Below are 11,299 nucleotides of genomic sequence, written 5' to 3' on the forward strand. Positions count from 1 at the left end.
CCCCACATTCCCCCTCCCCCACATTCCCCTCCCCCCCACATTCCTCCCTCTCCCCACATTCTCCACCCCTACATCCCCCCTCCCCTACATTCACCCCTCCCCCCACATTCCTCCCTCTTCCCACATTCTCCACTCCCCCCCACATTCTCCCTCCCTCACACCCCCTCCCCCACACACACCCTCCCCCCCCACACTCCCTCCCCCACACCCCCTTCCCCTGCACCCCCTCCCCCGCACATTCCCCCCTCCCCCCCTTCCTCTGCACATTCCCCCTCCCCTGCACATTCCCCCTCCCCCGCACATTCCCCCCTCCCCCACACACCCCCTCCCGCCTCTCTGAAGGGGTAGCAGAGCTGATGCTGACCTGCCCTCACCCAAGCACGGGTACAGGAACAAGACCATCTCTTGGGGCACACTCCCCCACTTTCGTACCTGTCCCCTCACAGCCCTCGATACCACCTGCTCCTCCCGCGCTAAAGAGATGGGTGGAGGGGAGTGGGAATTCAGCTGGGGTATGACTCTTGTTCTGTCCGTGAGTGTGTGTGTGTGTTTATGTACGTGTGTGTGTGTGTGTTTGTGTGTGCGTGCGTGCATGTCCACGTGTGTGTGTGCGTGTGTGTACGTGCGTACTTGTGTGTCCACGTATGTGAGTGTGTGTGCGCATGTGTGTGTACATGTGTATGCTTGCATGTGTGTATATGCGTGTGTGCATGCGGTGTATGTGCGTGCGTTTGTGTGCATGTGTGTGCGGGCATATGTGTGCCTGTGCATCTGTGTTTGTGAGCTTGAGCATGTGTGCATATATGTCAATGTGACCGTGAGTGTGTGTGTGTGCGTGAGTGTGTCTGCGCACACGTGTGTTGAGGATAGGATTGGACTGGGCTGTGATGCCCCTTGCGGTAGAACAACCCCGATTCGTGCATGAAGAACGCACGGTATTGGAGGGTGCTCGTGGAACACCGTGTCCTCCCTCCCCCCATTTCCCCAGAACCTTCAGGAGGGGGGAAAGCAAAATAAAAATGCTAAAAAGAAATGATCTCTGTAAGATATCCAACTCCTGGTGTGCCAGTCGACACTGCACTGACTTTCCTTTGCCTTCGGCCTGTCCGGGGGATCCGGTTACTGCAATAATAGCTGTGGACACAGGAGCTGCCTCAGATTAGCGAGGTGCAGGGCTTTCCCAGAAGGCAATCCCTATAAGGAGAGGTATTCCTTCTCCATAGTTACTTCTGATTGGTGCCCTCTTGTCCTAACATGGCTGTGTCTATCTCCTGTGCTGGCTGAAGAATCTCATTGGGCTGTGTTGATGCGATTTCACCTTGAATGGGCCGGTAAGATGAGTCTCGGCCCTTCTCCAAATATGGAGTGTGAGACTAACAATTCCTTCTGGAGACCTGTCACTGGGACCCGGCTGGGCTCCCCCGTGGAGTATAAAAGCAACAGCCCCACACAGAGCTGCCCATCCTACCTCCATACTCACCCAGGCCTCTCGCTCTCTCCTAGGAGCCGGTAAGACTCAGACTCAAAATCTTTCTTGTACTTCAGGGACACGAGGGGCAGGATCCGGATGGGGTTTTAACTTGGAGATGGCAGCGGAGACAGAAAGATAAAGCCCACAAGGAGAAATACAAGCAGACAGAAAAGCACAGCGGGGCACCGGAATGGAGAAATCATCGAAGGGAAACAGAAAGGAGAAGCTGGAGAAAGAGTAGGATCTGAGTAAATGGGTAACAGAAAAGAGAAGACATTATTTAAACCTTTAAACAGATAAAGAGGAGAATGGGGGAAAAAGGAGTGGGAGAGAGTGAAAATAGGAGAGAGTGCTGCGGTGAGGGTTCGGTTTAAGTATGTGGGATTGGCGGGAGATGTTAATCCAACCTCTGACTAAGCGGCAGTTTTTAAAATCAGAAAATGTGATTACTTCCCTCACTGTCTCTTATTTTGGTTTGCTGGAGGCTGTGTCTCGTTCCATTCTCAGGGCGAGTCACTCATGCCCACCCTTGGCATTGCTGCCAAATGGAGAGTGGTGCAGAGTACAAGATTCTGCTTCTCATCAATGCCTGAATGATGAGCGGGAGCAAACAGAACTCCACACCACCCCAATATCCTGATAAAGTATCCTGACCTCCTGAGCATCTGATTTCAGCAACATTACTTCTTTCGGACTGAGAAAGCAGGATGAGTCGGGACCAAGAGGTTACCATGGCTGCTCTCAATGCTATTGGTTGACAAACTGGGTTGCTCGCGAGATTGGGGCAGATTAACTGGGGCACTGCCGAAAATACCCTTTCTCCACACCCCTTCACTTCAAGGCTGTTCTATCAAAACCCAAAGAAACCACCTTGGACTGGTGAGAGCAATGTGAACTGGCAGATTCAGAGCAAACCCGGGTTAAAGATGTACCTTGTCCAGGGTGGGGGGGTGGGACGAGTTTACCCAAGGACGAATGAATGAAAGGCTGATTGCAGGGACACCTTGTCCAAGAGAGGTTCTGAGAACCTTGCCCCGCTGCCCTGTCCCTGTGCGGAGATTGCAGTTCCCTAAACAGACACACCGATAGTCTGTCACCTGCTGCTATTACCCCCAGTCCGTGCCCAGTCCAGTCCGTGCCCAGTGAGGTGCCCAATCCAACCCATACCCAGTCCAGTCTGTGCCCCGTCCAGTCCGTGCCCAGCCTGGAGCCCAGTCCAGAGCAGCCTAAACCAGCCAACACCGGCTACTCTGCCCCAATTGGTACTGATTCCCCTCTGATCCACTTTCACAACCTGTTTCTCCCCATTCTCCTGAACTCTGATTGTAAAACTGAGCTGTGGATTCCTCGGGAATGGGTTGGGGTTTTTTTGGAGGGGGTGTGAGGGGGTGCAGGCAGGTGGGGGAGGAGAACTGTTTCCAGCAAATTCTGCTCAATTCCCCACCCCAAGATGGTGAAGTTCAGCTATCAGATGAGGCTAAGGGATTGATCACTCAGGGGCTGGGGTATTGATCACTGGGGGGCTGGCGAATTGATCATTGGAGAGCCGGGGAATTGATCATTGGGGGGCTGGGGAATTGATCACTGGGGGGCTGGCGAATTGATCATTGGAGAGCCGGGGAATTGATCATTGGGGGGCTGGGGAATTGATCACTGGGGGGGCTGGGGAATTGATCACTGGGGGGGCTGGGGAATTGATCACTGGGGGGCCGGGGAATTGATCATTGGAGAGCCGGGGAATTGATCATTGGGGGGCCGGGGAATTGATCATTGGGGGGCCGGGGAATTGATCACCGGGGGGGACTGAGGAATTGATCACCGGGGGGCCAGGGAATTGATTACTAGGGGGCTGGGGAATTGATCATTGGGGAGCCAGGGAATTGATCACTGGGGGGAGGGGGGTTGGGGAATTGATCACTGGGGGGAGGGGGTTGGGGAATTGATCACTGGGGGGAGGGGGGTTGGGGAATTGATCACTGGGGGGCCGTAGTTTGATCACTGGGGGGAAAGGGAATTGATCACTGTGGGGGGGGGTCTGGGGAATTGATCATTGGGGGGCTGGGGAATTGATCACTGGGGGGGCTGGGGAATTGATCACCGGGGGGCCGGTGGTTTGATCACTGGGGGGCCGGGGAATTGATCACTGGGGGGCTGGGGAATTGATCATTGGGGGGCCGGTGGTTTGATCACTGGGGGGCCGGGGAATTGATCACTGGGGGGCTGGAGAATTGATCATTGGGGGGCTGGAGAATTGATCATTGAGGGGCTGGGGAATTGATCACTGGGGGGGGCTGGGGAATTGATCACTGGGGGGGCTGGGGAATTGATCACTGGGGGGCCGGGGAATTGATCACTGGGGGGCTGGGGAAATGATCATTGGGGGGCCAGGGAATTGATCACTGGGGGGCTGGGGAATTGATCACTGGGGGGCCAGGGAATTGATCACTGGGGGGGCCGGGGAGTTGATCACTCAGAGGCTCTGTCACTTTAAGAAATCGCTGTGTGAGCTTCGATATATTTTTAATTCTCCTCTGCTTCCCTCCCCCTACAGAAAACCGACACCATGTGCGACGACGAGGAAACTACTGCACTGGTCTGTGACAACGGTTCCGGTCTGGTCAAGGCTGGATTTGCCGGTGATGACGCTCCCAGGGCTGTCTTCCCATCCATCGTTGGCAGACCCAGACATCAGGTACCGCCCACTGCCGCATTACCCCCCGCCCACTGCCGCATTACCCCCCGCCTGCTGCCCCATTACCCACCTGCCACTGCCCCATTACCCACCTGAAACTGCCCCATTACCCCCCGCCTGCTGCCCCAATACCCCCACCTGCTGCCCCAATACCCCCACCCACTGCCCTATTACCCCATCCGTTGCCTGTTTTACCCCCTACCCTGCCCCTGCTGCTCCGTTTTACCTCCTGCCCTTACCCGTTGTCCCATTTTACCCCCTGCCCCTGCCCGTTGCTCCGTGTTACCCCACTGTAGTCCCTCCCCGCCATCGCCGTCTCCTCATGCGTTGCCTTGAGTAAATCTAACCCAGTTGGCCGATGGACATAGTCCCCATTACCCCAAGGTTCCATCTCCTTGCCTGTGCTGAATTAACCAATCTCAGCTGGGGGTGGGTGGGGCTGCAATTGGCCTCAGCATCTTTTGAATTGGGAGAGAGAAAAAAACCAGTCAATTTTCCCACTCCTGATTGCTACCCAGTGCATCCCGCTGGACAATGTGGGCAGGATCAGGCTCGGTTGTAATGCTGGCCATGATGGAATAACTATCTTGGGTGACCCACAATGAATGGACACTGGGTAAGGCAGTGGCAGACAGGTAATGCCCATGAGTCCCCTCTCCTAAGATTGGAGGAGGAGTTGGATCTTTTCCTACCTAAAAGGACTAAGACCACGACAAGAGCCAAGGAGAAGTTTGGTGTGTGTTTGTGTCTGTGTCTGTGAGGGATGATTCAATCTGTGATTATTCACAGTGAAACACAATTATTTTGCTAAAAGTAGCAACAATGCAAATCCCCATGTTTTTAAAATGCTGTGAGGAACAGATGATCGACTTAAAAAAACTCACAAGCACTAACCGAGGCCAAAGAACTTTCTGTCTCGTTCAGTGGGCAGACTCTCAATGAGAGTGTCATAGAATCTTACAGCACAGGATGAGGCCATTCGGCCCATCATGCCTGTGCCAGCTCTTTGAAAGAGCTATCCAATTAGTCCCACTCCCCTGCTCTTTCCCCATAGCCCTGTAAATTTTTCCTTTTCAAGTATTTATTCAATTCCTTTTTGAAAGTTATTATTGAATCTGCTTCCACCGCCCTTTCAGGCAGCGCATTCCAGATCATCACAACTCACTGAATAAACAAAATTCTCCTCATCTCCCCTCTGGTTCTTTGCCAGAGTCCTCATGGGTGATGAATGAATCATTTGACTCCTTTAGCATGATGAGTATCTGACTCGGCCCAAGAGATAATCGAGGCTTCTAAATATAGAGAGGTGATTTTGAGCTCTGTAGAAGGCAATGAGCCTGCTGGGCAATGTGCGGAATGTGAGTGGCTGGGGGCCGTATGAAGAGTTTGGAATGTTTGGCCCACTGTTTCTTTTTTCCCCTTACTAGTTTTCTCTGCAGATATCATCTGGCAGGAGATGATTTGGGGTCTTGGACGAAGCAGCTTGTTCATACCTCGGGAATTTTCCAGCTTTGAGCAAATATGTCTGTTTTCAGATTATAAATTCGACCACATGTTTCTAATAAATGTCAGGTTGAAGATTTCGAGAAGGACAAATAAAGTCCTTTAAATAATGAATGGTTCCAACCATTTTCATAAAGTAGGGCGATAAAAGGGGTTAAGGTGCAATCAGTGGCTGTGTCCTCAGCAACCCTCCCTCATCCTCGGCTGGGCTTTGCTCAATGGGATGAGGGTGACTGAAGTCTGCTCTATTTCGATGCTGTCCCATAGCACGTGCACTGACCTTTCCCGGTTTAATCGAGGCTGGCAGCTCCGGAAGATCGAAGCAGGGTCCTCCTGGCCTGCGAGTGTCAGTCCCCGGCCGGGCAACACATCCAGAGACCAGTTTTCTCATCATGTTCGAAGTAGGCTAGATTGTCATGTACCTCAGAAATGACACTGATCTGCTTCTTGTCCATTTTAGGGTGTCATGGTTGGTATGGGTCAGAAGGACGCCTACGTAGGAGATGAGGCCCAAAGCAAGAGAGGTATCCTGACTCTAAAGTACCCAATTGAGCATGGCATCATCACCAACTGGGATGATATGGAGAAGATCTGGCACCACACCTTCTACAATGAGCTGCGTGTGGCCCCCGAGGAACATCCCACCCTCCTCACTGAAGCCCCCCTCAACCCCAAGGCTAACCGTGAGAAGATGACCCAAATCATGTTTGAAACCTTCAACGTCCCTGCCATGTACGTTGCCATCCAGGCCGTGCTGTCCCTCTACGCTTCTGGCCGCACCACCGGTACAGTTGGATTTTTTACTTGGAATTGTTTGGTTTAAAAGTTCAAGGACAGGCTGGTACCTTAAACACATTTATTTGGATGCGCCTCCTCTGAAGGCGCTTACTCGCAGTAGCAGCGGCCCTTCTCCCCACCTTGATACCTCCCCCAGGGGCCATGCTTCTCATGGCAACCTAGATGGTGAGTCCCTGTGGAGGGCATCAGCTGAACCTGATCCTGTCCTCGCCCAATATCTACATGGACCCACTTTGCAAGGGGATTCCCCTGGAGAGCAGTCAGATTGGGACACCAGTGGCTTCCCATTGGCAGGTGGCTTGGGTGAGCCTTGGTTCAGGTTATCTGGGTATGGGTGGGGAAAGTAAGCTGGCCAGGGAGATAGTCTTGGTTGTACATTCCCCCTAGCCCAGGGATGGCCGCGGAGCAACATTGGTGGCCAAGTCCATCAGATGGACTTCTCACCCCCCAGTTGGAGAGGGAGGTGGATAAAATCAAGCCCTCTGAAGATGAGGAAAACATCACTTTTTTTTGGCCTGTATCTGTTTCTCTCACTGATCTTCTCCCGACCTTTGCCTGTGCTATAGGTATTGTCCTGGACTCTGGTGATGGTGTAACCCACAATGTCCCCATCTATGAAGGCTATGCTCTCCCTCATGCCATCATGCGTTTGGATCTAGCTGGTCGTGACCTGACTGACTACCTGATGAAGATTCTCACTGAACGTGGTTATTCCTTTGTCACCACCGGTAGGTAACGTGCTCACTGAATCAGGACCAGCCCTCATGGCATATCAGAAAACAGATTGTTTCGGGGGAGTACTTCTTTCTTTTCCATGCTAACGCTCTTGTTTCGTTTTGCTCGCTACAGCTGAACGTGAGATTGTCCGTGACATCAAGGAGAAGCTTTGCTACGTGGCTTTGGACTTTGAGAATGAAATGGCCACTGCTGCATCTTCCTCTTCTCTGGAGAAAAGCTATGAACTCCCTGATGGTCAAGTCATCACCATTGGCAACGAGCGTTTCCGGTGCCCCGAGACTCTTTTCCAGCCATCCTTCATTGGTGAGAACTCTTTCTCTAGACTGGGATAGGCCATTACATGAGCTAGATCTCACATTGTCACACTGATCTCTGTCCCAGTCAGGTTCTTTGGCCATGGGGAGCATCAGCTGAGCCTGATCCTTGACCTCGGCCATAGAGGGCTACTGAAAAGTAATCAGGATCAGGAACCCTAGCTGAATTCTTCTTATTCCTTTGCCTCCCTAGCTCAGGGGTGCTGAGGACCAATCTTAGTGCCCTTGCTGCCAGCTAGCTTGGCATACTCCAGGGATGTAACCGGGACATTTTCCTGTTCTTTATCATGGCAGGCAGTGCGGTTACCCACAAGCCATTGGGGCTGCAAAAAAAATCCAATATTTTTTGGTCATGAATCCTAATTGTCAAATAAAATAATATGTAAAGCATGACAAACTTCAGCGACTGATGGATTCCCAGTCTTTAAAATCACAGCCCGATCTTGTTCCTGTCAGGGGCATTGCTTTTAACAACTGGCCTGGAGGCTGTTCCACCTTTTCAAGTACCCAACACAACTAGCATTGAGGGTAGGGAGAAGGGGTTAAAAATAGGTCATCCCCACTATATTCCATTGGTTCCTGAAGCTTCTTGGAGATGTTCGGGCATCGACATCAGTTAACATCCAGCGCAGGTGACATTGGCTGTTTCTCTTCTCTCTCATTATCCCAGGTATGGAATCTGCTGGTATCCATGAGACCACCTACAACAGTATCATGAAGTGTGACATTGATATCCGTAAGGATCTGTACGCCAACAACGTCCTGTCTGGTGGTACCACCATGTACCCTGGTATCGCTGACCGCATGCAGAAGGAAATCACTGCCCTGGCCCCCAGCACTATGAAGATCAAGGTTGGTATATGGTTTGGGAATCCATTGCTCAGCTGACAGAGCCCCCCCCCCAACCCCCCAGCATCGATAGGAAGGGGAAGCATCTGGGCCTGGACCTGCTCTCTGGCCAACTGGACTTTGTCAAACGATGCTCCTCTCTCCCTCCAAAATGGAATCATTCAGTGCCATCTTCAGAGCTGAGATATGACGATACCTTTTAGCCTCAACCTGCAGCAGTGGCTATGGTCAGAAGGACACTATATCGTGTCCAAAATATGCTCTTAGTAGCTTTAACTGGTCATCCATCTCATTTACTGTTTGTGGGACATGGCTGGGCACAAAATGGCTGCCATGTTCTGCTACATAACAACAGTGACTGCACTTCAATTACCAAAATCAAGCCAGTGACTGCATGAAGCACTTTAGGAGGTGTGATAATGCAAAGTCTCTCATTCTTAAAGCTGCAAACCTTCCTTCTCTAAATGTTAAACACACAAACCTTCAGATGGACTGCTTTCCAACGTGCTGCCTATGACATACAAAGTCCTAAAACGCTTCTCTCCTGCTTTCTCTTTCTCTGCGTAGATCATTGCCCCCCCTGAGCGTAAATACTCCGTTTGGATCGGTGGCTCCATCTTGGCTTCCCTGTCCACCTTCCAGCAGATGTGGATCAGCAAGCAGGAATATGATGAGGCCGGTCCCTCTATTGTCCACAGGAAGTGCTTCTAAACACTCTGAACCCGACCTAACAATCAAAGGGAGTGAGTTTTTGGACAAAGGCAGCCCATCTCTTGTCCTCTGGAGGTCTCTTAGTGTGCTTACTACTCTAATCTACAGTCCATGTGAATGGTTCTCCAACTAGACCGGGCTTCCAACTGAGACACTTTGAGAAGAGGGTCAGACTACTCCTCGTCAAGTCTACCCTGGACTGAGATGTGCCTGAGTCTGTCAGTGTTCTTTGTTTACGGATCTTAATCGACAATCGACGGAACTAAGCACTGCCCTAAACGATATCTTAACACTCCTGTAAATGTCTGTCCCTTTTCTTGTTTTGTTCAAGTCCCTGTTTTGTTATTTATGAACATTATTTTTGTTCTCGTCAACAATAAAAAAAAAACAGATGATTCTCTGATTCCTGAGTGTTTTTCTCCATCCTCAAGTTTGGTTGTCAGGCTAACTGGGTCAGTGGGTTGGACATTGTCCTGTCACCTCTGGGGCCTGGGCTCCAGCATGGCCCAGACTGATGGGGTGAAGATCTCCTCTCCTTCTGAGGTAACTGGGTGGGTCAGATGTGGTCATTTTCCATCCTTGCCCAGACTGACAGGAATAATGATGAGATAGGTTTTCCCAGCCTTTCCCGTTGCTACCCTGAGCCAGATTCCCAATCTCGAACACCTAAACCTGACTGGTACTGAGGAGACACCCAGTGTAACCTAAAAGGGCAGGCTTGGACAGCGCAGTTAATCTGACAGGGCTCTCAGCTTTCACTGGTTGACATTTGGCACAGCCAATCGAGCCAGAGCTGGGTGGGGTTAGAAAGGCTGATGGACACTCCAGGGGCCCACCTCTGGAGACAGTCTGCACCTTTGTGAAATAAAATAAAATACATTTCACAGGTTAAGTAGTCATGTCGGATCTGGGTGTAAGGCTCAGTGGATAAATCGGCCTGTCGGTGTGGTATTGGGCCATATAGAGGTCCAAGGGTTGATCCCAGCCGTGCAGTGTTAGCTGATCTGACCACAGCCTCAATGCCCCTGAGCAAGGGAGGAACAAAATAAAAACACCCAGACTTCCCAACTCCTAATCACTAGCCTGTCTTGACTGCTGGGGTGTCTCCATGGTGAATAACCTGGCGACACTCCATCAAGGAGTCAGAGCCTGCTGGAGAGGACGCAAAAGGATAGAAGAGAGAAGTTGCATTTATATAGTGTCTCTCCGAAGCACAAGGTAGTTTTGACATGGTCTGTGTTGTTATGTAGGTGAATGCAGCAGCCAGTTTGCCGTAGTGTTGCCAACCCCTCCAGGATTGTCCTGGAGTCTCCAGGAATTAAAGATTAATCTCCTCGTCACTTCAGTGAGTGACCAGGGAGAAAAATTATAGGGCCTTTAAAAAAATTGTGTTTTTCTCATTTTCTTTGAACACTTTCGTTTATCAATTATAAAAAATATTGGAGACGGGAAAAAAGGCTGTTTGACTGGGTTGGAGGCAGGAGGTCATGTGATGAAACCTCCAGGAATACATCCAATCAGAGTTGATGACCCTAGTTTGTGCAAAGCAAGTGTCCACAAACAGCACCCTAATATGTTTATTGGTGATGTAGGCTGAGGGAAGAATATTGGCCCAGGACACCAGGACAACTCCCTGTTCTTCAAGTAGTGCCTTGGGACCTTTAACACCTGAACAGCAACCACTTCCATTTCTATAGCCTTCGTTATGTACAAAGAGACACCTCAGAGTGCTGGACAGCAAGCAGATACCAGGTTTGGTCCGGGAAAACGTTAAAAGCTCAGTCATAAGAGATAGGAGCAGGAGTAGGCCATTTGGCCCTTCGAGCCTGCTCCGCCATTCAATGAGATCATGGCTGATCTGATTCTGGCCTCAACTCCACTTTCCCACCTCTTCCCCATATCCTTTGACTCCCTCGCTGATCAAATATTTATCTAACTCAGCCTTGAATATATTCAATGGCTCAGCCTCCACCGCTCTTTGGGGCAAAGAATTCCAAAGATTCACAACCCTCTGAGGGAAGAAATTTCTCCTAATCTCTGTCTTAAATGGGCGACCCCTTATTCTGGACTATGCCCCTTAGTTTTAGATTCCCCGATGAGAGGAAACATCCACAGCATTTATCCTGTCAAGCCCCCTCAGAATCTCAGATGTTTCAATAAGATCTCTCCTCATTCTTCTAAACTCCAGTGAGTATAGGCCCAACCTGCTCAATCTTTCCTTAT

At 50.8% G+C, this 11,299-nt stretch overlaps 1 protein-coding gene across 1 annotated transcript; it reads left to right on the forward strand.

The window, feature by feature from the left end:
- Positions 1 to 1,400: 1,400 nt before the first annotated feature.
- On the forward strand, positions 1,401 to 9,471 carry LOC137313766 (actin, alpha cardiac muscle 1-like). Its single transcript, XM_067979555.1, has 7 exons — positions 1,401 to 1,509; positions 4,023 to 4,163; positions 6,127 to 6,451; positions 7,031 to 7,192; positions 7,314 to 7,505; positions 8,187 to 8,368; positions 8,933 to 9,471. Exons 2-7 carry the CDS (start codon positions 4,035 to 4,037, stop codon positions 9,074 to 9,076), a joined length of 1,134 nt encoding a protein of 377 aa, XP_067835656.1. The 5' UTR covers positions 1,401 to 1,509; positions 4,023 to 4,034; the 3' UTR covers positions 9,077 to 9,471.
- Positions 9,472 to 11,299: the final 1,828 nt, after the last annotated feature.

This window comes from Heptranchias perlo, unplaced genomic scaffold, assembly GCF_035084215.1.
Source record: "Heptranchias perlo isolate sHepPer1 unplaced genomic scaffold, sHepPer1.hap1 HAP1_SCAFFOLD_474, whole genome shotgun sequence".
Taxonomy (NCBI): domain Eukaryota; kingdom Metazoa; phylum Chordata; class Chondrichthyes; order Hexanchiformes; family Hexanchidae; genus Heptranchias; species Heptranchias perlo.

Coding starts and splice junctions, on each gene's coding strand:
- LOC137313766 (XM_067979555.1), top strand. CDS start 4,035: ATGTGCGACGACGAGGAAACTACTGCACTGGTCTGTGACAACGGTTCC. Junction 4,164..6,126: donor TTGGCAGACCCAGACATCAG/GTACCGCCCACT, acceptor TGTCCATTTTAG/GGTGTCATGGTTGGTATGGG. Junction 8,369..8,932: donor CCAGCACTATGAAGATCAAG/GTTGGTATATGG, acceptor TTCTCTGCGTAG/ATCATTGCCCCCCCTGAGCG.